The 27807-nt window shown below is 38.8% G+C and overlaps 3 protein-coding genes across 3 annotated transcripts in view; all 3 read right to left on the bottom strand.

Moving 5' to 3' along the window:
• Positions 1–899: 899 nt before the first annotated feature.
• chst12a (carbohydrate (chondroitin 4) sulfotransferase 12a) lies at positions 900–6783 on the bottom strand. The gene is made up of 2 exons (XM_066675915.1): positions 6726–6783; positions 900–4791 (listed from the first exon to the last, which is right to left on the bottom strand). The coding sequence occupies exon 2, from the start codon at positions 4736–4738 to the stop codon at positions 3428–3430; it is 1311 nt and encodes a 436-aa protein (XP_066532012.1). The 5' UTR covers positions 4739–4791; positions 6726–6783; the 3' UTR covers positions 900–3427.
• Positions 6784–12405: 5622 nt separating this feature from the next.
• eif3ba (eukaryotic translation initiation factor 3, subunit Ba) lies at positions 12406–19745 on the bottom strand. Its single transcript, XM_066675020.1, has 20 exons — positions 19724–19745; positions 19347–19563; positions 18045–18237; positions 17829–17948; positions 17677–17734; positions 16679–16807; positions 16425–16582; positions 15964–16095; positions 15805–15871; positions 15643–15689; positions 15319–15529; positions 15163–15235; positions 14957–15079; positions 14732–14810; positions 14498–14636; positions 14284–14409; positions 14122–14199; positions 13929–14037; positions 13459–13571; positions 12406–13369 (listed from the first exon to the last, which is right to left on the bottom strand). The coding sequence occupies exons 2-19, from the start codon at positions 19447–19449 to the stop codon at positions 13471–13473; spliced, it is 2046 nt and encodes a 681-aa protein (XP_066531117.1). The 5' UTR covers positions 19450–19563; positions 19724–19745; the 3' UTR covers positions 12406–13369; positions 13459–13470.
• Positions 19746–24632: 4887 nt separating this feature from the next.
• Positions 24633–27807, bottom strand: part of gna12a (guanine nucleotide binding protein (G protein) alpha 12a) — a 40536-nt gene continuing 37361 nt past the window's right edge. Inside the window, exon 4 of the mRNA XM_066674464.1 lies at positions 24633–27747. Within this exon, the coding sequence (XP_066530561.1) occupies positions 27178–27747 (570 nt within the window). The 3' untranslated portion in view covers positions 24633–27177. The remainder of the gene's footprint in view (positions 27748–27807) is intronic.

The raw sequence follows: 27807 nt of genomic DNA on the forward strand, positions 1-27807 counted from the left end.
CAAAAAGCACATTACCCCTTTTGGCTGGATTTTTCACAATTTACCACAGGCGGTTGATACAATTTAAATATGTGCAACACATGAAGGCCACAAGTTAACACTGAAAACCTAATTTTTCAAACACATGCATTCTGAGATTATTTCATACTGTTATCTTTAGGTAAAATCTTTGTCTACGTACAAGGCTTGAATGCAATAGCAGCCACCTTGAAGAACATGTACTGTGTCACAGGGCAACACAAACACTCACACACTTTTGAGTCGCCAATCCACCTACCAGCGTGTGTTTTTGGACTGTGGGAGGAAACCTACACGAACACAGGGAGAACACACCACACTCCTCACAGACAGTCACCCGGAGCAGGACAGGTCCCTGGAGCTGTGTGACTGCGACACTACCTGCTGCGCCACCCACGAGAAATAATAATAAATTATACAATTAAAAGCAAAATGTTATCCCTCTCATTTCCTAAATGCTGGCTATTCTCCAATACATCCGCTGCACATGATCCTGACAAGCAATATTCCAAATTCTGCCTGAGTAAATATGGAGTGTTTCACTGCCATCTAGTGTAACATTCAGAAACATACTAAAATTCAATGCACTAATGAATGGAGCCAGTGACTCATCAATGAAAACCCGGCTCTATTATCAACCGCTAGCTATTAGAGCACTGACATGCTGACCATTGATTTGTTAAAAAGGGCAACGCCACAGAGACTCTTTAAAACTGCCTCTAGTTGGAGATGGGATTCACATTCAGCTGCTTAAAGAAAATATTAAGTGTTTACAGTCACAATTGATCACATTCATTTAACATGAAGGTCAGATCTTGAACTTTTGCTCAACTCAATAAATGCCAGATGAAAATCTGTCAGGTTATGCACCATGCAGTAAGCTTTATTTCTTCTCTTGAGATTGCATAACAAAGTTTGTTAAAACAGTAATAAATAGAAAAAAAATAATACACACCCAAATGTAAAATGCAATTGAGATCAGCCCCATTGACTTTTTTCTGCAACAACCTGATGTGAGAAGTACATCCCTTTTTTAAAAAACACAAATTTAGCAAATGTCCCTTAAAATTAAAACCCCATGCAAACATGAGACTTATTAGATTGAAAAGCTTCTACTGATGAAAATAATCTATTTTTTCCATTGTACAGCATTCACAAAGAGGGCATGTACCAGTAATTTCTCATCTCTCAGCAAATAGTGTGGCACAGAACGGTAATAAAACATGGGGTGATTTTTAGCATAAACATATTCAACAGCATTACACAGCATACTGATACAGAATGACAGTGTGTTTTTCTTTCCGCAAAAACACGAGAATGGCAGTGATCTAGTCTGCACAACGTAACAGCTTAGAAAAAACGGAAAAAGCACTGCAAGTATTGACAGATCTTAAGATTACAGCAAGCACTGTGGCAAAAAAGTAAAATAATTTCACAACACTTACATATTAAATTATTTTTTTTCCCTCAAAGGTCAAAAATCTGACACTTAAAAAAATACCTGTACATTTTATATCTTCTGTGTGTAAACGTTGATTTTTCTTTTTTTTTTCTGTCCTCATCTCTAGGAAAGGCACTGCTAACACGTGGCCAATCCGGTGCAGTGCCTTCTGGACCAGCTGCTGATCATGGCTTGCCCTGAGGGCCCTTCAGTCCTTCACCTACAGGATGGTCATTCTAACCTTGTGCTCCACATTTCTGCTCTTCACATCCCTCCAGGCAAAATATAGGACAAACACACTGCTGTTTCTCAAAAACACATACATATTTAATACAAAATAATTGAAATGTGCAAAACGCAGTGCACCAACACCACGATAACTAAAATGTTTTTATAATGAATCAACTTCAAGCTAAACAATAATACCCCCCTCATTTGCACATGCCCATGTCTGCATAACATACTTAGTTTATGCTACAGTGAAACAGGCAAAAAAGTAAAAAAACTGGAAAAGAAATAAGGGCAATTATAAGACAATTATTTGTGCTTGAACCTCCCTCTAAGAAGACAAGCCTAATCAGACCTGCGTAGACAGAATCGCAGTGCCTGCATTCAGCCTTTGAAACAGTATGTAACCTAGGAATCTGCTTATAAATGCTACGCCTTACAAGAACAAACAAGACGTTTAATTTTGCCCACAATGGCAGGTCTCTTGAGAGATGCATATTTATAAAAATGAACCGCAAGGCACACACTCTAGAAATTATGGCACACCAACGATAAGGAGGATCCAGCAGCAGCTTCCTGCCAGGGGAAAGGATGTTCAAATAAAAAAGGAAAAGGATAAAAATGATAAAAGAAGAGATGCCACAGACAAACAAGCTGTTGTGACAAACCCCTGCCTCAGATATTCTCCATGCTTGAACGAAAGGTCCTTTTGATGTTTTTGAAAACATTTAAAAACAGCAGATCTGCAGTAACAGGTCTGCAGCTTCTTACACATCCATGACACTAATAACATGTGTGGAGTGCTCATCAGCGCAAGTACAACTCAGGTCTTTTTGTTTAAAGTAAACACCTGCATCCATTTGTAGTGAATGCATTTGATATGAGGTCTCAAAATATATACGTTGATGCTTGCATCCTGAGGTGGGTGAACAAAAACGCAGTGACGCAAAAATGAGGTGATGTCTCTGCGCAAGTTAAGCCTGACGAGCTCAAAAAAAAGCTATGTTCTTAAGCATAAAGTTCCTCAACCGCTATAGGAGTGCAATGAATCCTTTTGCAATGAAAAAGGAAGCCATATAAAGTTAAAAGTCTGTTTTTCCAAAATAGTTGCTAGCTTCTCTTAGCGCCTCATTTCACATTTAATAGCAAAAAATACAAAAATATTCTAAAATTTCTATGTGCACTGCCCTAAATGTGCAGTATTATCTAGCATTTCTTCTCATGACAGCCTTATGATCAAGCTGCATACATATTTTAACATCAAATAAGATAAGCTAATATTGTATCCTAATAAGATAAAAAAAAAAAGCATGAACAAATAAAACCTCAACGTTTAACCAAATATTAAAAACAAGATATTATTTTTATCAGGTGTGATTACCTAGATTAAATTTAAGCTACAAATTCAACCCATTGGAATTCACAGTACCGCATGCCAAATGGAGTGTATTTGCGAAAATGTTCTTTTTTCTTGGTAATTTGTATGCAGTTTCAATACTGTCCTCTAGGAGTTCATCAGTTTTCCGTAAGATGTTTACATCCTCTACAATGCTCAGGTCATCAGCACAAACTTCACTGCATGATACAAATGGAGCAAGCCAAGAGAATCCTAGAGATTACCCTCATCGACCAAACTTAACAGAACTGAATTAATGACGATATGCAAAAAAAAAAAAAAAAAAATTTAAAATAAATATATTTAAAAAAAAAGATATTAAAACAATAACCAACAACCAACTTTTACTCATTTAAAAGCTTCTCGGGTTTAGAATATCCAAAGAGTTTGAAATCAGGCTCATAGAGCTTGTACAGCTCTCTCCGTGCTTCATACGGAATACTGGAAAACCAGTCCTCCTCCCAACTGCTCACTGTCCGGTTGTGATGACTCGGTGGGAAGTCAACAATATTGTCCACTCGCAGGATCCGTAACAAATGTTCGGCATCCTCGTCCAAGGTCTCCAGCTTTCCCACAAAGTCATAATTTATTTGGCAAGGGTGGCAGAGGCGGTGCATCTGTCTCCAGTGCTCATTAAAGGGCATTTCTTTCTCAGTGTTAGGATCTAACAAATACTGGATAAAGTTTGAAAAAGTTGGTCGAATACCAGCAGCAAAAGCATCCACCACAGAGGCTGGTGGGTCAGAATAATTGCCATATCTTTTCAGCATGACGACAGCAAATTTTTTGTAGAAGTCCTCATTCTCCTGGTCAAACTTGTTGCGATAGGCTGAGATGAGTCGAACAAACGGGTCTCTGACAAACATGAACTTGGTGTACTTCTTTAATTTGATTTTCATCAGATGACGTGAGAACTTTCCATAGCGCTTCCAGAACTTGTTAAAGGTAAAGTGCAGGCTGCTGTTGTGGATGAGCTCCACAGGGACATTCAGAGGGTTCTGATAGGGGACGCCATCCATTAGCAAGCTCTCACTTAACACGATCATGATGCGTTTCCAGTTTGTGCATGCCACCTTGGGAACGTAACAATAGATAATGCCGTGTCTGTCATCCACAATCAAGTGATCCAACTCCTTGTTGGGAATGTCATCAAATGTCCTGTTTTTTCCAGGAAAGTCCAATGTGCTGTTGTTGCTGCACATATCATGGATCAGCTGCTTCCTGTTGTCCTGCCTCTGCTTCATTTCAGTGGCTATAGGGGTCAGGTGGATCTTCCATTCACGCCTGGGGACGAACCGCTCCTCTGGTTTCTCGGAGGACTGATTATGAATCTCTCCAGGTGGAGTTTCTCCTCTCACCTGCTCTGTTGGGTCAGCAGTGCCCTCCAAAAACTGATTTACAAAAGCATCAATATCCGACAGAAAAGAGCCATCTTTGTCTTCCTCTGGTTTATGTTTGGTAGTGGAATGACCCTCTGGAGGGAGGCGCGAGGAGTGAGGACCGGAGATGGTGGTGTGTAGGTAAAAATGAGTGGCTCCAACATCATCCCAATAGATGATTATCAGTAGGATCATGAAGACTGAGCCCAGGATTAGAGATATACGAAACAACCTTGACTTGCCCATTTTGTCTAGTTTGGACAGGGGATGTTCCATTTTCACCTGAGCTCCATAACACCATGGGTGACTTGGATGGGAAGCATAATATGCTAAAGAGAAGGGGGAAAAAATCAGGGTTTACTTAAGACACATTAACACATTGTTGTATCTGAATCAAGTGTGTCTTCGTGTGTGCGCGCTGGGGGGTGGGGGTGGGATCCAAATTCAGTTAAAACTCAACTCTCTTCTCTGAACATGTAAAGCACATGCACAATTCATAACAGTGAAGAAACAATTTCAAGTCAAACATACAAAATCACAGGCATATGTGAGTAAACCTGATTTAACCCCTTTACTCCGGGTGCAGACATGGCTGTTTATGGTATGGTGGTGTGATTTTAACAAGGCAGAACACTGAAAAGTTTCACTGTATGGAGGTTACTCATGAGCACCATTACAGCATAAGTACACAAGTTTAATGAGGGTGGAATAATATTTTTCATGAAAGCTACCCTGTGTTCATATAACATTCTTATAAGGGGTGGAACATTTGCATGATACATGATATGCAGATATAAGGCTCTGGTAGTGCCACATTTAGAAGCTGCCATCACAATTTTGTGTTACATTAATTTTTACTCATCATTTTGTAAACTGCAATGCAATCATTTCGATTAAACACACCTACTGCTTTATTTACTGGACTACTAAACTGGTCTGTATGCTTTAAGTGTGTATGATAATTACCCAAAAATCAGACAGTGAATATAGCATCACCGATTCCTTTTTTTAAAACTGTATTTTAAAATCCTACAGCCACACAAAAATAGAACAGTAATCATATTATACTGATTATATTATACAAAGACTGTACAAAGACATATAGACAGTGTCATGCAGCCGATCGTGGCTGTCCAAAAAACATGAATCTTGGTTTTTACTGAACACAGAACATAGCAGCTGTCCTTCACATTGTGTGAAAGTGTCATGATAAATGGACCAATAGAAATGCTCAAAATTATCGAAATATACATATTCTTTTTACATTGACATGCACTGAAAGATAAGTTGTTGTTTTTTCTTTTGCCTTAAAGTTACTATTTTACAGGTACATGATTTTTCTTTGGATAGTGACGCTATGCTACAGTATAGATTGTATGGACAGTGTACAAGAAATATATCTAAATTTAAGGTAAAATAATAGGTCACCTCGCGGACTCTAATACTACAGTAGACAACGGCTTCAAATCTAGACCGAAAGAGAAAGCGTTGAACAAACAAAATAAGAAATCGTGAAATTGCTTACGTTACAATTCCGCTTTTCATTTCCGGGATTTGGGTATTATTTTGTTCAAATAAATCTGAGTCCAGGCTGCTGACTTGCTAAAGCCGTATATTAAAAGCTAAGCAGTGTATATCTGGCACTGTGAGCTGCTGCTGCTCTAACGTTGGTGTTTATTCTCCGTGAGAGAGCTGCCTCTTTAATTCTGCTGAACACAATGTGGCTCTTTGACACCGAGCTGGATCGAGCTTCTGCGCGAAAACTGCCTTTAACCTTAAACGCAGCTGAAGTCGGCTTCCTTCTTCAAAATTCCCTTTCCACCTTAAACGATGCAGCATTTCCATTCAGGCGTCCCAGGTTCCAAAACGTTTCTGCTGCAGCATTTAAGGTGGAACCGAAAATTCGATAAAGAAGCTGGTGAATAAGAGGCTAACTTCAGTTCCATTAACCTCAAACCACTTCGAGACTGTGTACGACAGCATATGAGCTCTACAAAATAGCGACGACCTGTGTATTCGCTTAAAACATCAAAAAAACATTGTACATTTAACAACTGCCGCTAAGACGTTTAAGAAGCACTTTTCCCCACTAGAATATACTACCAGCAAACAAGGCAGAACAGTTACTCAGTCCGCTTCACCCCTCCTTCAAACGGCACCCAATTAGTAGCTCCGTTTAATCGAACGATTCTGCTTTGCCCGTGTGTTTGCTTAACGGTAAATAAGGAATGTAAACATAGCGGTAAGAATTGGCTCGGCTCACCTCTCCGCTCCGCTCCACTCCACTCCTCCGCTCAGCTTCCCTCTCTCCGCACACGGCCTCCGGCGAGTGATGTGTCGATCATCAATGACTCGGCTCCTTTAAGAGATATGTAGGAACAGACATTAAAAGTGACGATTTTATTTTGAATTTAAATGAAATCCTTCGTTAGTTCTGACCTTAGTTTCTGACCTTAGTCCATTTTTATTGCTGACTGTTTGTATGAATTGAAGCATACCTCTCAAAATTCATCCAATGATCCAAACTATATGCTTTTTCATTTTTAAACAATTAAAAATGTGTTTCGCTGTTAAGGTCAGTTTTGTTTAAAAAGTTAAATAACATAATGTAAATAACTTGGGCAGACAAAACACTTCCTGGTGCTACCTATGCTACTGTACAGAGCCGTATGGAAGCCGAAAGAGTCGGTTCTTCATTCTGAGGTGAGTCTCTAAAAAGATCTGGAGTGCCCATCACCGCGAGGTGGGATGTGCTCGCGCGCGTATTCACACCCAGAGCAGGCTCGGTGGAGACCAGACATCGCGAGAGTTCAGCACCAGGTCACGGTGACCGTCAAATTTATGGGAAGCCGAACACCTCAAAGTTGGTCCAAATTGAAGCACTTGGTGCAGCGCAGCCCAATCACCAGCGCAACTAACTGGACAATACTGAACTAAACAGTACAGTTACTTACTGTAACACATGTAAACAGTGCTGCCAACATAGTTGAGAGTATTTCAAATATTCCTGAAGTATTACTTCACAATGAAACACACAAACAATAAAGAATTATGCCTGCTTGTTTGTGATTTGAGTGGAAAAGAAGTACAACTCATTCATGCCAGATGACAATGGTATTTTACCCTGTTAAAATAATAAAAAATGTAAATGCATTACAAAGCAATATTTAAATATGGTAAATTTAATGATCTTATATGAAACAATATCTTCAACATATAAGCCCTATCCGCCCTGTTCACTGGGTCGAGCAGTCCAGTTAGTTGCATGAATGATTGGTCTGTGCTGCAGAGTTCAACTGAGTATGTTGATTTGCACAGACTTTTGAAGTGTTCGGTTTCCCATATTAATGTGTAAATGAACATGAGAAACACCTAGTGATTTTATGCCGAAAGCTGAATGGGTATATTTAGAGAGGCCTTTATAAAGGTTGCCTAAAATTACAACTTAAACAGCAGATGCAGTTTACACTACATCAACACCACTTTTTGAATAGTATTTCCAGAAAAAAATATTTATGAAATAGTTTTCTTTAGATAATTTCAAACAGTCTGTAAAACACCACTCAGGCCACCCGGAAATGTGCATTTGCTCAGTCCCTCTTATATTGATTAATATGAGCATTTCCTACAAATTCTGCCAATGGAGCTGCACTGATCCCTATATGTGAACACAAATAGATTTGCAGTTTCATCTGGGTGTTTTCTCTATGAGCCATGTCTCCTTTAATAATTCAATAATAATTTTAGTAATCCTCTGCTTGTTTTAGTCAATAAAACGAAATGTATTTTACTGCTAATGACAAAATCAGACACTGCACTTATGATGCAGAGATCATAAATGATGAAACGATGCAGAGATAGTAAACAGGGCACAACTTTCATACGGTGGCCCTGGGAGTCACATCACAAAAACATTTACAAACAAAATTTCAGAACACAACAGCATTAATGAGGACACAAATACATTGAAAAAAAAACACTGCATAAACTCAGAACACAACAGCATTAAGGAGCACACAAATACATTTCCATAATGCTGCATTGAAAAAACATTGCATTGAAAAAAAACGCTGCTATTCTCCAATGTAGCATTTTTTAAAAGAAGAGTTTTTTTGTGTGTTGTGAACTTTTGTTTGCTTTGTAAATGTTGTTGTGATGTGACTCAGAGGGCCATCATACTTTCATCTAGTCTTTCAAAATGTATATACAAATCAGGGGTACTACAAATATATTTTAGAATATAGTGCTTATACCTCTTGTATTGTTTAATGGTGATAAGCTTGACAATTATTTAATTCCACAGATGCTCTGTATTACTGTGCATAATGTTCTGTAAAACACCACAAACCAGGGCAAACTCTGACCAATGTGTGTCTACACATCTCCATCCACAGCAAGCAGCAGAGCACTGTGTCCAATCATTTCTCTCATAGCCAGCATTACACAACTAGTGCTACAGTAGTTTTCTGAATGAACAAGATGAGCTAGCCCCTCCTAAGTATGTAAAGACATTTTAAACACAGGTATTCTTCCAGGTTGTGGAATCTATCCACATGCCACTTACAAATATTCACTTTTCATGTATGTTTCATTTGCATGCAGACTTTTTTCTCCTACTATATACAAATAAGCTTTTACCAATGAGCTATATACAAATGAGTGCTACATAGAAATATGGAAGCAAAAAGTCTCATCAGACTTTTAAATATTACCACCTTTGAATGTGTAGCACTGAATTTATTTTGCACTGAAATTATGCGTCTGAATATAATTGCTCTTGAATAGAACTCGTGAATTTTCAAGAACACGTTTTCACTGTTATTATTCAAGGTTAATACATTCAGATAAAAAAATTCAAGCTCAAAAAATTCAAACAATATATTTAGAAGTTGTTCAGATTCGGTAGACGAAATTCGAGTTCTAAAACTCATCCAGGACACCATGGATTAGCAATCAATTCATTCGGATTTTCTCTTTCACCTTAAATGATGCAGTAGTTGCATCCTGTCGCCGCTAGATGGCGAAATACGAACACAACTTTCATACAGTGGAAAACCTTACGTTTAGCTTTCTTCCGCGGATATTATCTCTTTATTTTCAAAGTGTCTCGAGAATCTCAAAGTCTCATTGAAGACACAATATAACAGTTCTATTCAAGAGCATTTATATTCAGATACATAATCTCGAAGCAAAATATTCAGAGGTGTAAATCTGAAGACTTAAATTAAACTTAAACAAAAGCAGCAAAATTCAGATGCATAATTTCAGTCCAAAAAATTCAGTGCTACAAATTGTGATATTACCAAAGGTGGTAATATTTCAAAGTCTGATGAGACAGATTTGTTTCCTTATAGAAACCACTTGCCTGATACTTGGTAGATCACCCTGTGCCACCAAAAAAGCTCGGAACCAACAAGGCATAGACTCTGAAGAGCTCTGAATGGGTTCTTTGTATCTTGCACCAATATATTAGCTGCAAATACTTTAGGTGCTTTCGGTTATATGGTAGGATTGCTTGTTTTTACAATACATTTCATAGATGCCCTAAAATACAGCCAATACCTCAAACAAGACCTGAAAAAAATGCAATATGGCAGTATGCATTTTCCTGCCATTTGTCCAAATTATGTGAACAATAATGTCATTTATGAGATATCAACCCTTTTCTATTGCTTCATGGTTCTGGTGTAAGTCCAAGCCCGGGCCATTTTTGGTAGGCACTATAGTCTTCCAACACATCAACTTCAAGAACTGAACATTCTCTGGGTGTCTAATATATCTCACCCCTTGACAACTCATTTATCTGTGGCTGTATACCAAATCAGGCACTTAACGAGAAAAAATACAGTTCCTGCCAAAAATCATACATGCTTTTTTAAGATTGCTTTTATAATTAATGCAAATTGTGTCTAATGTGAAAGATTACTTTTTTTTTTTTAACTAAACACACCGACTGCATATGAAATGCTCATCTGGGACCCAATCACAGAATGAGAATGTACAAAATCATGAGGCACTAGGCAAAAGTGAACTCTTCTGGTCCAGAAAACGTGACTAACATTCATTCAGAGCAAATTGAATGAGTTACTAAATGATAATAAACACCGTCCTCACTACCAAAGAAAAACAAACAAAAAAAAAAACCCCACAAGTAACTACATAAACAACAAGCACACAACAAGAACCAACAGAATATATTCTATATATTTATATATATATATATATATATAAGGAATATTTTCATAGTACATGACACTATGTTACATTTGTGCCCCCAAACTTCTCAGCAGCACCATGGAGACTGCAGTAGTAGCACAAGTTAAACTCACACAACTGTTATTTTATGAAATTAAAAGACTTAAACTTACAATTTACTGGTCATAATTCAACTCAACTTACATGCAGAATCCACAAGACCTCTGAAGGTGTCCTTTGGTATCTGGTATCAAGTTAGTAGATGAAGAGGTTATAAGACGAGAGGACTTGTTAATACATTCTGCAGATGCTCTATAATGCTGTCAAACTAGTTCTGAAACATTAGTTACAAGTGTTTATTCTACAGCATAAAGCTACAATAGCTGTATACTGCTTCCAAAAACTTACAGCATAATTTCTAATAATTCTAATCTAATACAGGCAAAATTGCATTAAAACTGCAAACATGCACTTTATTCCAACCTGACCTCTAAATATCACAGCTTTAATATGGCCTTACTCTTACTCAAACACATGATCTAACTGCAAATGAAATGCTCATCAGGGAGAAGCTGAATGTTTGTTGTGGGTACAGTAAAAATGAGGATGTATTGAATCATGAGGCACTATAAGTCAAAGTGAACACATCCCAGTCTGGTCCTAATGACTGATACATTAATTCAGAGCAAAACTTTGAAAGAGCTTACTAAGGAATATTATTAATCAAGGTCACTGCACTACTGTTAAAATTCACTTAAATGTAAAACCTATAAGACCACCACAGAGAAAACAAATATAATTTCCATTGTAAACCAGTAGTAATTTCAAAACATCTGGGCATCTTCGAGGCAAAAGATGTGGAACAAAGTCACTTCTAACTTCTGAGAAAACAGGTAAATGGGATTAATTTTAATATTATATATATATATATATATATTTAATTTGGTTATTCACTACAAATGAGGAAGAACGTTATCAAGCTTTTTTGTGGGAACACCATCAGCGCCAAACATACACAAGTATTCGATTATTACTGATACATCAGAAATAATGAGTCCTTAATAAAGGGCCAAAATAAACACTTTTCTTTCGTGAGAAATTTACTCATGGGTAATGTCCCATGTTTCAAAAAATGGCCGAACAAAACATGTTTTGTTTCATGCAACATGAAATATGAACATTAATATGACCCTGCCTAATAAGGGTCACAGGGCTTTTCCTCAGAGCCTGAACATGTAGACCACTCTTTTTAATGAACAGGGTAGAAATAGTTGATGAATGGAAGAGATAACCCACGTCGCGTTGGGTCCGATTCCTACCTGGAATCACTGGGTGCAAGGCAGGAACACACCCTGGAGGGGGCACCAGTCCTTCACAGGGTGACACACACTCACACATATGGACACTTGTGTTGCTGAATCCACCTACCAACATGTTTTTGGGCTGTGGGAGGAAACCAGAGTACCCAGAGGAAACCCATGCAGACACAGGGAGTGGAACCTGAACCCACAACCTCCAGGTTCCTGGAGCTGTGTGACTGCAAATTTCAGTAATGGTAATGTCTTTTCCTTTTTTAAACTGCTCAGACTATTTGAAGAACAGAATCAACACAAATACACACTGTGAATAAGAAACAAGTTTTGTAAAGTCATAGTATGGAGTGGTGGAGCTGCAGGGAGGCATTTAAAATAACCATATAAAATAATTAACTCAACATGAAACATATTGCATTTAAAATGCAAGAACAGTTTACTAGCCACCAGAGTGAAAAAAAAATACATACTCAACTCTACACAGCCCAATTGTGTGTGTTCTGGGACTGTCATTAGGTCACAAACCGATACCCTATCTTTGCATAGGTGGTCCATGAGCTAATCCAGTTAGATACATATTTGCACAAAATACCCTCAGCACATATGAATGTTTTAACAAGCCAGTCAGTAAAGTTTAAAAGGTAAAAGCTTCTACCAGGCAAACCACCCAGTGTTTGAATAATTCAAGTAAATGTTACATGTTCAGTTTTGATACTTTGATTTGATAGCATTAATGAACTGCTGCACAAGTTACAAAATTCATTGTTAACTGTTGGGGTTATGATGAAATTGTAGGGGAAGCAATGCTTACAATGTTTTAAAGCTACAATGACTGATAAGTTCCATTTAACACCAGCTACTAAATAAACACCAAGCTGCACATCGGCTTTCAGTTTTATTGAGAAATCACACCTGACATAAGGTTAAATTGGATTTTATACTTTATTACCTTGTTGTGCATTTAATATCAGGTAATCTGAATGGAGGAGGATACAGCCCACTGTAGTGCACGCAAGAGTACGTGTTCATTCTAAGGAAAATCAATGGAAGCCAAATTCCTTCCTTGAACGTAGGGATGTAAAAACATTTCACGGCATGCATTGTCATGGTAGAGGCCTTCTGACAAGGTAAATGTTCAACTCAAAAGGCAAAAACCAGAGGGGGGAAACCCGCCAAGTGTTGGTCAGTATTATGGCGGCAGGGTGGTGGCTCCCAGAGCTGGATAAGGTGGAAAAAGCAACGACAGTTGCACGAAAAAGCAACAGTGGCACGAAATTCTCCTTCCTCAGTGACCAGTATTAAAAGGCACTTGGCTGGATGGTAACAAGGTATATGCTGGAGGGAGATGCCTGATTTTGTTTCCCTCCAATGAAACCACGCTCCTTAAAATAAAACTGTTCTGTGGGAGGAAAAAAACAAAGACAACTGAATAATCTGCATTGATTACAGAGAACTATGAGGCTTGACAGTTTACTTGCAATACTTTACCTGCTATTGGGACTACAGATCGCCGATTGGAATGATTTCTTCATTGATGAAAAACTCAATGGTCTCCTCCTCCCAGTCATCAACATTGCTATCGAATTCATCAGTGTCAACACCTATCAGTGAAAACAAGTAACAGTCACCTCACAGTTAAACACAAGTATGAAAATAATTGGTTATCATACCTAGACATCAGGCTTTCATGACAAAAGACCACCTGTTCACTTTCCTTTTAAGAGAATATTTCCTGCAAACTAAAAATATTTAAAGTACTGGATAACTTTGACTGTGGTTTAAGAGGAATTTATCAATCTCAGAAGTCCAGTACAGCCAAATAGTTGTTTGCATTAAGTAATTTCATAAAACGCTCCCTTTCCTAGTCTGTCAGTGAAGTTTAGAAATTAATGTGAAGCAGAAATTTTGGACTTGTCCTCCAGCCGATGGAAGCACTCATAATGTGCAAACAAACATACCGCCTCTGAGCTCAAGACGGAGAGGTCTCTGCTCCTGGTACATGTTCATGGCATTCTCGCGGTATTTGCGATATTCCTCCATCATTGCGCGCCTCTTGTCTACCAGTTCCTGCAAAGCACACAGCCCTGTAAATCAGTACACCAGGCCGACAACAAACTCCAAACAGAACATTTTATAATCCCAAAAACCTACTTTTGAAGCCTTGGACTGGCTGAGGCGATCTTTCTGTTCAAAGATCTTGGAGTACTTCTTCAGGTCCTTCTTGATGGCCTGATAAGATCAGAAAATTAGTACAGTTGAGTATTTGTCTGGCTTAACTCAAATTCTGCCAGTCTGTATTTATATCTGCATTACTTTTATTTGCTCCTGCGAGAGGAGAGATGGTGGTCGGGGCCTCCACAAAAGCTGGCAGAAACGGTCTTTGTTGTTCTTCTGCAGTAGCCGGCCCTGAAACGTCCACAGCCAGTAGGCATTGTCCACCTGGGAAACAGATTTAGAATTTGTCAAATTTGCATTTGGAATTGGACCACAGTTTTTGTTACATACACAAAAGGAGATTTCTAATTACCTTGTGGCTCCACCAAGAGACCGATGTCACAACAAATCTGCCTGTTGGGTCCCACTCCACATCTGAGGCCATGTAATGCTCAGCAATGTTCATCATAGTACAGTCAGATGTATCAACAAATGCCAGCGCACCATTCATACTGTCAATAAACAAAATGGAAATAGGAGAATGGTGGGACTAGGGTATGTCTGCAATGTATTCCTATACATTTAATATTGGTTTCAAATCACAAACCTCCTCAGTCCAGCCAAGACAAGGAACTGGCCCTGAGGGCTCCAGAAGATGCTGTTTGCCTGCTGTTTGTCAAACATTTCTAGAAATTAAAAATAAAGTTACAAATATTAAATAATAAAAATAATTTCATAAATAATAATTACATGGTATTTTGGAAATTATCATCAGAATTTTTACATCAAAATCAGATTTACTAATCTGATACTAAATCAATTAGATACTTACTGATCAAGTCGATCTTGCCATTGCTTTTCACATGATAAAAGGATGCATTGATCCTTGGTGATTCGCCATGCAGCACAGCAAACCTGCTACCGTTGGGCTCCCAGGCAAAGGCAATTATACCCTCTGTAACAAGGACCAAAAACAATAAATTAAATTTGAAAAATCAATTCAAATTCCATAAGGTCATTGAGAAACCATTTTCTCACCTTTCATCTCCACCACATCCACAGGAACCTGCTTCTCCCTCATTCTGAAGATTTCAAAATTTGTGACAATTCCCTGAAGCCAAGCAAGCAAAGTTTAGATAAAATAGCAACAGAACTAATTTCTGGTCCAATGTACTATAACGATGAGATGAATACCTGTGTTCCCTTAGGAGTCCTGTCAACCTTTACACAAAGATAGTCACCGTTCTTCTGCCAGTGAAGCTTACAGTCCACCACATTGAAGAGATTACGCACTCTGATCTCATTCCTTGATGGAAGCTGCATGAGTGTCACCCTTGCTGGAATATCTTTATCCTCAGGTACCCAGAATGCAATGATGTTATCACCAGGAGACCAGGAGAAATCCCTACCGACACAGGTATAGGTATGGGCAATCAGAAACCATTTGCCCGTTGACTATATGCATGGTATTGACTGTTTAGTTTTGAAGGAGGAACAACATTTGAAAAAGGTACTTACTTAATTCCATTAATCTTCAAACTCTTCTTATCCAAAAGACCCATTGACTACAGGGAGAAAATATACAAGGTACAAGAAAAGATTAGTAAAATGCATAATGAAGCAAGTAATTAAATTTATTTGGAGGGGGGGTGGGGGTGTAAAACACCTCCTGAAACTTACTGGTGTTTCATAGATGCTGAGTGTGTCCTGGGTCATTCTGGCAAAGAATTTTCCATCTGGACTCCACCTTCAGACATAATAGAATATGCACAGATTATTAAGATTCACAAAAGAATATCAAATTCAGATACCACTCCAAAGTTACTCATCCCTACTCACTTGAATATTGGCCAATGGGCAGAGCTCTCACAGTGGAAACCTCTCTTCTTCTGACCAGTCAGAACATCCCAGATGATGATAGCCTGTGGGTCATCTTTTGTGTCCATGAGGGGACTGAATGTAACCACGTACCTTATAGAGGATAAAAAAAATTTAAGATTGTGCACCTCTTAACGTCTCACACAGTTTGAGAGAAATCACTTTAATATGTGCAATCCCAAATGCTGTACCACATTTGAACAATAAATTTACTGCCCTCCATGAATGTTATTTATTAGAAAAATCTGTAACAATTGCTGCTTTAAATGGAAATAAATAATAAATCAATGATATATCAAAACATTTTATTGCAAAAAGGTGCAAATTCATTTTGCATAAAATAATCTCTATATGCTTCAAGGTGAACAAGCAAGTCCTTTAGTGTAAGCTACAATCAGTTGGCTATGCAGGATTGTACATACCTCTCGCATGGTGAAAAATCAATAAGCTGGACCCCCTGATGGCTGAACCTCTGAATCTGTTTGAACTTCTCGCCACCCCACAGAGCAATACCTCTTTGATGAAATGTGGCTAAGTAAGTGCCTTTTGGAGACCAGCGCACGTATGTTTCTGTCCACCGCTAAAGAAATAGAAACACCAAAGGCATATATTTAAATAAACAGTTTCAAGGTGAGAAAAAAAAAAAGATGGAAAGAAAATGTAAAGCATTTCTCACCGCTCTCTCTTCAATTTCAATGGGCTCTTTGACGTCATTTGAAAATATGCCAGTTTTTTCACCAGAATCATAGATCACACTGTACTGATCACGACAGTCAGGGTCCTCCAACCAGTGGCGCAAATTTCCCTGTGGGTTCATCAGGATACACACAATGTGCATAAGAGCATACTCATGACTAAAGCTCCAAGACTGCATTGATAAACACATTTCACACCAGCTTTGTGCTTGCACACGCTCACATATTTACAGGTGTGGACCATGAAATTATGTCTTTACTGATTGTCAAACTAATATTTATAGACAGTATCAGCTGGATTACAGTAGTTGCTATGCCAACAAGACATGCCACAGAAGGTAAACTAAAGCAAATTTTGATTACACCATTTAAAGCAATGGTTCTCAGTTCTTGTCCTGGTGAGAATTTTCCTGCCCTGCACATGTTAACGATTACTCTGCTAACAAAAAACCTCTAATGAGTAAGATGAAAACTAGAATATGTATGGTAGAGGCCCACCAAAACATGGATTGACATCCACTTATTTAGAGCAACCTGTAACTGATCAATTTATATCATATCTTTCTCTTGATTCAAGATAATGTATTAACTTAAATGATGCCATTATTTCACAAATAACCCTGTTACTATGTGAAAATGAATGCACATTAGCATTTAGCTTATCTCTCCCCCATCACAGACGAAGGGAAAGACCGAATATCTATTTAAAGTGAAATGTTGCTGATTTTTCTGTAATTTCTGACATGCTCCATTCTACAAAAACCTGAGCCAGTTTATAAAAGTATTGGATATTTTTGGAAGATATGGATATTTTAACAGAACAAAACTCAAAAGCACCACATAAGCTAAAAAATAACATTACAAAGACATGCTGAGGTAAACAATGACAATTATATTTACAAACTGATGCGATATAACAAGCTAAATTTCAATAAATAAATACATTTGTGTACTACATTCTTGTAAAAAAGATGCTTACAAAATCTTTGAATGGTTGCTTTTCAGGTGGTTCCCATTCATCACTGATTGACATGTACCTGAAGAAAAAAAATAATAATTTAGTACAGTCCCAGAGCATTATATACACATATATGGAGTTAAAAGCCCAATGCACAAGCTAACTGAACATACTTGTCAAAATCAGTAAACAAGTTGACACGGAACGTATGCTGCTTATCCAACTTGTAGCCATCAGCATTCTTCACAGCTTCTTGTGCATGACTCGGAACTGAATACTCCAGGAAGATGTACCTATACAGTCAGAAAAATATGTATGGGACACAAATACAATTAGACCTATTCAATTCATACTTAAAAACTTTACCAGTTAAAAATACTAGTACTTACCCCTTGGTCTTGCCATCTGCTTCTGGGTAGAACTCATTGGTAATTTTGCCGAATTTTGAGAAGATCTTGTGAACGACATTCTTGAGTTTCTCCAAACGGTCTGGTCCTACTTGAGGAACGTTGTCAACAACAATGACAGAATCAATGCCATCTGCCTCTTGAGGTTTCTCCCTGAGAATATCACCCAGCAGCTCTGCAGAAAACAATAAAAACATGAATAAATAAATGCCAAATGTCCCTAAAAACATTTAATGTAGATTTCAGCAATTCTATATTGCTTTTCTGCTTCTAGGACATCGACCACAACTCCTCAGGTAATAAGCCCTTATGGAGGTTAAATTTATTATTTGTCCTGTAAGTCAATTCCTAAATATATCACCTTAAATGTAAACACGGTCATCAACGCTTATAGCTTTAGGACTAAGCAGTTTTCTGCTGGTTGTGACACCGAGTCTAACGCTCAGCACCAGTTACATTTGCTCAGAGATCACTACTGCTGATAGCGTAACGTTACAATTCAGCTGACAAAATGTACAACTCCACCCGTTGCCGCCAAATTATATAGAGCCACCAGAACACTAGCTATAAGGCTCACGAATAACGGGTATGTGGTAATATTTTACTATTGTGAATACAATTACGGCTGTGATACATATCGAGTCGGCACGCGTCAGCCGCTAGCCGGCGGTTATCACTAGCTAACTGATGAGCCACACAGCTTTTGTCCTCCCCGCTCGCAGAAGGCGTAACATATGAAAGCTCAACTTTTTATTAACGTATTGTTTACTCCAAGTTCAATCCGAGGTTCTTCCATTTTATTCGAACTTTCTTTTCCACATTTAACAGAGCCGTGGCTGGGCAATTATGTTAGATATATCCGTTCCACCTTAAATGATGCAGGGACCACAGCGCTAACTGCAACTACTTTAATAAATGTAGCGGGATTAGACTCAGTTCTAATGGCGTTAGTGATTCACCGGCGGAGGTCTTTTTCTGAACCAAATCCTATAGCACTCACAGACACTCCCACGTTCAGGAAACCATTATTAAGGGTAACAGACTCTGTGAACGTTACTGTGGCCTAAGGAGCGCCGCGCTGCATTAAAATGTCGGCGAAACGCTGCAGGTGTATTTTCATTTCTGTGGGAAACCGAACATATATTCACATGAAACCACAACATGTGCGGCAAAGCTGAGCTCGGCCCCAGTCGCAGGGAGAATGTGCATTAAAGCGATTGTACGTTATGTTCTTGGTGGACGGCGGGCCTCGGTGGAGCCGGCCTCTCTCCTGCTCTCTCTCACCCTGATCACTGATGTCATCCTCGAAGTCCTCTGGATCACTGAACGAGGGCTCTTCGCCTTCATCAAACTCGACCTCTGCGTCCATATCCTCCGTATCTCTCATCGAGAAGACTTTGCGGGCAATAATATGTAATTAACGCGTGTCGTTGATGTTATATTCGAAATCCAGCGTTTTTTCTTCTGAGGACCATGTGCGGAGCCGCCGGCGCCAACCACCCTGCGCAGAGAAAAGGACCAGGCCATGTGAGAAACCAGAGACATTATTACACGGTCTGAAATGACAACAGAAACACACTTCTCAAATAAATATGCACAACGCAGATACAAATGCTATAATTGTCTGTATACAACTGCTCACCAATCGTTCATATACTTACTTAAAGTAGATTATACTCGTAAAAAATGATCCCCGTCCCCCTTTTTCTTAACTTGGTTTCTCCCGCGGACGGCTGTCTTCCCGTGCGTGACGTAGCTGAGCACATCCTGTGATATCTATGTCAAATGCAAAGCACATATTCAATATCATATTAAATACAGATCAGCGCTTCTCTACGGATGCCCCAAAAGTCCAAAATTGCATATTCCTTCCGTTTTACTGAGGTAACTTTTTAATTTAAGTTTTTCATTGAGATTTTTAATTGTTTATTCTGGCATCACGACAAAGTTCTCGTGATGCCACGTTCTTGGCATCAAATTCAAAATTGGCATATATATTTACAAAAGAAAAGAACAAATAAAACTTTCACTTTCAGTATTTGAAATGTGGTTTTTGTACTCTTTTCAATCTAACTCATCTCAGGAAAACAGCCACTGATTTTTTTCAATATCTAATATATATCATTACCTGCAGAAAATATTTGGGTAAAATTAAATATTTTCTGGAAATAACGGAATAATTAATTGTATGTTGAAAAAATTATTTCCATTTTTGCTTCCTATAGGATTTCAGCTGCTCTACAGCTTGGTGTATTACACTGTTTTGTTTCAATTTCTTTTCAATGGGTAACAGGTCTGGACTAGTTTAACACCCAGATTCCTTTAGAAGCCATCCTCCTTTAATCTATACCGAATATGAATGCCTAGCCTTTCTCAATTAAGCAAGACTTTCCTAGAAAAACACATTATGTGGGTGGAAGCAAGATGCCCTAAACCCAGTGTATATATCATTCAGCATTAACAGTGCCTTCACAGGACAATTATTCCATGACATGCACTAATGCACCACCATACCATCACAGTTGTTGGGTTTTGAACTGTGCGCTCCATGATTTCCAAAAACAATTTACAATTATGATTTGGTGGACTACAGGACGCTTATTCATTTTGCATTAATCCATCATGAATAAGCTCAGGCCCAGAGAAGGCTGCAGCATTTCTGGGTCCTGTCTATATATGTTTTCTTCTTTACATTTGTGTGTTTTACTTTCTGGATTATTTTACTATTTTCAGGTTCTTAGCTATTTTATGTTGAGAAATATTACACATTGAATTGTTGCAATCTTTCACAGAGTGGTTAAACTCCATATAATGGTTAAACTATATATATATATATATATATTTTTTTTTTTTTTTTTTTTTCACTTCAAAAACAATAGAATATTTCAGGCTATGTTTTGCAAATACTGAGTATATTGCATGAAACAAGACTAACAACTTATGATACAGTTGATTTTATCCAAACATCAAATCAAGAAACTGACTTAGAGTGTTTGAGATGATGGAAGCGCACTTCAACTGCAATAAAACAATGAAGATTTTATTCCAAAATTGTGAGGTGTAAGGCTATACTTAAAGAGAGAAAAAAACATAGCAGTTATGCAAACCCATCAAATAAAATCTGAATGTGCCCGAGTGTGTGTACCGATAGTAGATACTGAGTGAATTATGGGTTTTTTTGTTGTTGTTGTTGTTTTTTGTTTTTTAAGATAAATGACAGAGAAATGTACCAATGTGAAGTAATATCTGAGGTATAATTAGGATAAAACCCTTCAAAGTTTTCGGTTGGAGAATAAATGGTCTTGGTGGAGGAACTCCTGTCCGGTGTTGCTCAATTGAGTTTTTGCCTCCAGTTTACATTTTTCCACATCATTTACGATTTTCTTATGCTGGCTGTTCCCTCCTTGGACTATATGTGATACACATTTTCCTGCTTCCAACTCGTTGACTCCAAGAATGGCCTGTACACTTGCTGCCTAATATATGCCACCTCTTCACAGGTGCCAGTGTAATGAGATGATTAATGATTCATCAGTGATTTAATGTTGTGGCTCCTGCACAGATTCCATAGATGCGTATGTCCCATATAGTAGTGTAGTATTTGTATTTTACTACATCTTCCCATCTGATTTATATTATCTCTAAAAGAATTATCATAACAGATACATTGTAGATATTATTTCTTTTGCGTTGTGAAGGGAATAATGATAAGAAAAATATCTGACCATGTATAGTACAGACATTACAATCATAAGTCTAAAAGCAGGGTGGGTGTATTATATTTTTATATATATTTTTTGGGTTTGGTATATGTAAGGTATTCTTTTTTTAAGTGCAGCAATTTCAGATGTCTTACTAGAAGAAATGCGTCTGTGACTTTTTTTTTTTCCTGTATGTTCTATTTTCTAAATGTATAACAATCGTTCTTGTCTGCTGAATCTGCATATCATATGTTTAATGATTTTTAAACATTCACTATAGAAAGCCAAACTGCTTTGGGTGGAACCTGGAATCTAGAGAAACTATATTTTGTTTTGCAGTATTTCAATAAATTAGTGGTGAGAAAGAATAACAATAAAGTGGAATTTGACTTGACCACTTTACATGAGAGTGGGGAGATTTTTTTATTATCTAAAAAATTGAACTCTTGCAACAAAGAACCATATATGGGAACACAAGACATTGTTTGATTGCAGCTAAAATAAAGCAGTCAGTATAGCACTTATTTTGTGTGTTAGGCTTTATTTTTCCATTTAAACACATGCTTGTGCTGATAAAATGTTTAAACTGGACAAGTAAGCTGTGCTATTTAAATGGCTGGTAAATGTTTTCTTCCAGGCACTGTGTTCACTTTTTTTCTCTGGGGTGTACAATTTTATATGAGTTGTTTCATGCTTAATTTAATTTATTAGATAAATGTATGCCTTAATTCTATATATGTCCAGAACCTAGTCAGCCAATTCACCTACCAACATATCCATCCATCCATTATCTGTAACCGCTTATCCAATTTAGGGTCGCGGGGGGTCCAGAGCCTACCTGGAATCATTGGGCGCAAGGCGGGAATACACCCTGGAGGGGACGCCAGTCCTTCACAGGGCAACCCAGACATACACACATTCACTCACACACTCATACCTACGGACACTTTCGAGTCGCCAATCCACCTGCAACGTGTGTTTTTGGACTGTGGGAGGAAACCTGGAGGAAACCCACGCGGACACGGGGAGAACACACCAACTCCTCACAGACAGTCACCCGGAGCGGGAATCGAACCCACAACCTCCAGGCCCCTGGAGCTGTGTGACACTACCTGCTGCGCCACCGTGCCGCCCCCTACCAACATATATATTTTTTTATTATTGTTTTAATAACTGTGGGAGGAAACTGGGGCAACTCCATTCATACACTGGAAGAACCCACCAAAAACCTCACACTCCCACAGCCCCAGGACCTGGAGCTCTGTGACACTACCGGTTGTGCCACAGAGCAACTTACAATTAGTTACTCATGTTACCGAGGTAGGCTAATGCAGCATTAGGAGACTTGCCCAAGGACTTTTATTGGTGTAGTGTGGTGCCCCTGGCTGAACTGGGACAGAAATCTCAAAGTACCATTGCAAACATCTTACACACTACGCTATACCACTCAGTAATGAAATCCAAAAACGTTCATAAGACTTTAGATAACATGATAAACACCTAGCAACAAATAAGATAATAATTATTATCTTCAGTTGACAGTATTGTGGAGAATTAGAAGTGTGCGTTTCTGCACAGGAACACAGGAGGGGGTTGAGGTATTTTTAATTTCTCCACCAGAGGACGCCTTTGTTCCAGAAATGACTGTGTTACTTTTCACTTTCTCAGTTATGAAAGAGGTGATTTCCAAAGCTTCACTGATAAAATAAGACATACATTCTGAACCAGAACTTTACAGGCTGAAAACGATTCCGCTCTTTTTAAATGTGACAGCCATTCGCTTCTTCCCCTCCTCGTCACGGCCAAGTGAAAGAGCACACTACAGCATAATGATTATGATCAGCTGAACAGAGAGAATCTGGCAGATACTCCACAGCAGCTGCTGCTCACATTGATGGAAGATTAGTAAATATCAGAGTTCACTATAAGTCCAGTGAAAGGCAGCCTGGAGGAAATGTAAGGATAATTAGAGTCATGAGTTTGAGTTGGTGGAAATAAGCCAAACTCGGCCAGAAGAAAGGGTCAATTGTGTATTCAGACTCTATCTGCCTCCTTCTGTAGGGTAACAACAGGAGGTTTATTTAGGTGTGCATCACTGTATACAGGGCTCCATGTCCAGGACCGAATGCAAATGAGCGCAGTGTGGCAGTACGATTCAAATGAACAGTAGTACGCATCTATTTATGGACTAGAATAATATAGTGTGATGTAGTGGACACAGATGTTCTCTTGAAAAAACAAACAAACATGCAATGTAATGTATTCCAATGTATTTCAAATGCAGAAAGGTCAATTATTCACAGAAGGGGTCTTAAAGGACATGGCTGCCATTTGCGCTTTGTATCTTTGTTTTTGGCTGTTGCACAAACCATTAACATACCAGCACTTGAAAGTTAAATTTGGTAACAAATGTGTATTCCAGCTACCAAAATATCTTGAACCCACCAGTGACTATACATCAAAAGTCACACAGTTCTGCAGAAAAGCCACAGACCTGGCCACACAATGGCAGGGTGTGTTTTGGCTTGAAAACATCTTAGTGCTCTAGTTAAAATGGTACTTAAGAAACATAAGCTCTGCTTGGTTTGAAGGGTGGTGAGGGGATTTCCTGCTCTTCTTAACTCTTGCATAGCCTCTGTTTATTTTCTTCTGTTTGAACATGTACTCAAAGTTGTCCACAGGAAATTCAAGGGCTCAGATCTCAGGAGGGGAGAGATCAGGGCCCATCTGATTTAGGAGCGCATGTTTATATGTTTCTAACAGAAAACATAACAGCTTACATAATTCAGATTATATAGTAAGACAGAAGCAGTGTATGGAGTGTCAAAATGACCATTCAACATTAACACAGTTTATTGTATCTATACAGTTCTTATTTACAAAACATCAGTAATACAGCTCGTTTGAAATTTTCACAATTTTTACAGTCACTACAGTCATAAAAACAGAAACAGGTGTTGAAGGTAACACAGCTGGTCAGAAGTAGTACAGTATCATAAAATGCTAATAAGAAAGTAGATATCTCATTACCAGTGATAGCCATTAGTGATTCTTTTACAAAGCAGAGGAGAGCAGATGTCAAGTCAATATGCTTTCTGAACTGTTAGGAGGCTGAAATTGTAGCTTGGGTCTAGAAGATTTGAGCTCTAAATTCTCCCACTGTTCATTAGGGCTCGTTTAGCCATCCTTTTAACAAATGATATTGAAGTTTATTATTGTTTTCACTCTGTAGAACAAAAAAGACAATCTGAGAGCTAGTAATGTGCCATCTGCTGCTCTGTAAAAGCTTATTAAATTAAACATTTTACATTTAATTGTCATTAAAGGCCATTTCTTTCTTAAAGGCAGATTTAGAGTTGAGGAAGAAGACGGCGCAGCTCTTGATAGCCAGCACATGAATTAAAGAGGCATCCAGCTTTTAAATGTGTGCCTTTTCTCAGGGGAGAGATGGAAGGTGCTTCCAGGGCCAAGGCATAATGGTGCGGCTGAAAATATCACCGCACATTCAATGTGCATCAAGGCCCATACGGGCTAAAAGAGAACTCATTATCGGGGCAGATGGGCTACCGCTGATTTCAGGAGAGGTGAGTAATCAGTGTTTATCATGCCCAATCCTGCAGATCCTGTACTTGTGCTGCTTCTAGCTAGGATCTTTATGAGAAAGTGCCCTCGGCCCTTGTTCTGTTCTTTGGTGTGCAGGGAAAGGAAGACACACTTCACACTGGGTACGAAAGAGGAACCGTCTAATGCACTTACACTCATTTTTAGAACATACTTCATACTTTCCCTAGAAAAGCACCGCAAAACAAAAATCCACAACGCTACACCTGCATGTAAAAGGCGCTTTGAAGCAGGTTGCTCCATGTCTGCTGAGTGCATGTGTCAGCATGGGCTGCCTGTGATGTAGGAAACAGGCAGAGAAAAAGTCAATCTCCCCACATCAGAGCACCCTCAGCATTGGCAAATACCTGTGGGAGTTCACCGCGTTCTACCGGTGGGGAAGATTCTTAATTCTATAAATCACACCGAACCGCACACACACTGAGCTATTCCCGGTCACAGACAAGCTCCATTCTCCACTGCAACACTGGGAGAAACTCTTCACCTCCTCTGAGATCAGACCCTTTTTCTATAATCCATCTGACCAGCTTCGGGGTTCCCTCCACTTCCAATCCATGTCGTCTGAAGAACTGAATCCACAACGTGAACCATAAAACCACAGGAGAGTCGTTGTAGTTCAAGGACATCTACATCACTAAATATTCCTAAACATAAAGTACACATGCAGTGCAGAAACAACATTTCCAGACACCTTAAACATCTGAAGTTAGTGTTGGTTTGAAAGATATCCCCAGTGATTTGACACTATTTATCAACGAAAATCCAGGAAGAGTTGTTTACAAGTTTAAAAAAGCACTGGAGACGATTTGTAAATGTCCATAAAAGATGAGAATATTTAAATCTATGTATAAAAACCCTGTTTAATCATTTATACAAACTTTGCATAACTTCGTGCTCAAAACCACAGATAATACTCTTGAAGGACCTCTTTGAATTTGCATATAAAACTGCTGTTATATTGAAATAATACGGAGAGTTACAATGTCTAGGGGTCAGACTGAAATGTTAGTGTTGCAGACTAGGTCCAAACAAGGCTTGTTAAGCTTGTTGAAAACAAATGTAAAAATGGAAATGGAAATGTAGTATATACCCACAGAAGTGCTTGGACATCGTTTGGAATTATGCAATGGGTATAGGAATGTACAGCAATAAAGTGATGCTCAAACTTTGCCAGAGAAAACATTTTAGGCTTGAACCATTTTTACTCACTGACGTAGAACACTGTCAGATGCTCTTGGCTGCACTAAGGTCCCCATTGTTTTTAATTAAGAAGGCCTTTTGTACAGCTTTTCAGGGGAAAACAGATGAGACATGATTAGGGGCAGTCAGAACGTACATGAGTCATTTCAGTTTCATCATGACTAACTCCGACGCAACATCCCTAATTATAAACGGCATAATCAGAAGTAAAAACCATGGAAAGTTTTCCACATTCATACAGATACACACACAAACAAATCTCAGTGTTATTTGTTTCAAATATGTTCATATTCACATGCTACTGTCAGAACTTCAGTTTTTTGTAGCAGACAACTGGTGTTGATTCTCTGTGGTTCGCACCCTAATCCTTTGCATAGTGGTACAAGTCAATACAATGGCCCAACAGTCTCCATACAGTTGACCACATGGATGAGGCTGTCTTACGTAAAAGCAGTAACACTAGTTACACAACCAACATTAGCGCTGTTTACTGCATATTCCAGAAGGCAATATCCTCTAACAGTGGCAACATTACAGTGGCATAGTTACACTCCACCAACAAATATGTATGTATGTGTGGAGTGGTTTCCCAGTCACTGAAGCATGATGTCTTTAAGGTTCTCCTGGAGGATGGTGTCCTTCACAGCGTGGAAGACGAAGCGGATGTTCTCTGTGTCGATGGCTGTGGTGAAGTGGTGGAACAGGGGCTTGCTGCGGTTGCGGCGTTTGCGGTTAAAACACTGCACTAGGTAGTTCTGCACGTCCTCCAATCTGTGAGGGTCTCCACGGAAGTCAGAGAAATGCTTGCTGATGCTGACCTTGGCCACTTTCTCCACCAGCAGGTCCATCTTGTTAAGGAAGAGGATGATGGAGACGTTCGAGAAGAGCTTGTTGTTGACGATGGTCTCGAAGATGTTCATGGACTCCACCAGACGGTTGGTGCGGCGGTCCTCCATCAGCACCTGGTCGTACTCGCTGGACGAAACCATAAACAGGATGGAAGTGATGCCATCAAAACACTGAAACCATTTCTGTCTCTGTGAGCGCTGGCCACCCACGTCTACCATTTTGAAGGGGATCTTTTTGATGATGAAGTCATGCTCCACAATGCCCTTGGTGGCCTTCCTGGCCAGCAGGATGTCCTGACGACTCGGGACATAATTCTGGTGACACATAAGGACCAATTACGTAATGAAACGACTATATCATCACTGCAAAAAATG

This window comes from Hoplias malabaricus, chromosome 6 (genome assembly GCF_029633855.1).
Source record: "Hoplias malabaricus isolate fHopMal1 chromosome 6, fHopMal1.hap1, whole genome shotgun sequence".
NCBI lineage: Eukaryota > Metazoa > Chordata > Actinopteri > Characiformes > Erythrinidae > Hoplias > Hoplias malabaricus.

What these genes read in the sequence shown, in the direction of transcription:
- chst12a (XM_066675915.1), bottom strand. Translation starts at nt 4,738, where the DNA reads ATGGAACATCCCCTGTCCAAACTAGACAAAATGGGCAAGTCAAGGTTG.
- eif3ba (XM_066675020.1), bottom strand. Translation starts at nt 19,449, where the DNA reads ATGAGAGATACGGAGGATATGGACGCAGAGGTCGAGTTTGATGAAGGC. An exon ending in GTCTTGGCTGGACTGAGGAG is followed by an intron (nt 14,637 to 14,731) that starts GTTTGTGATTTG and finishes GTTTATTGACAG; the next exon opens with TATGAATGGTGCGCTGGCAT. An exon ending in TCTCGCAGGAGCAAATAAAA is followed by an intron (nt 14,200 to 14,283) that starts GTAATGCAGATA and finishes TGATCTTATCAG; the next exon opens with GCCATCAAGAAGGACCTGAA.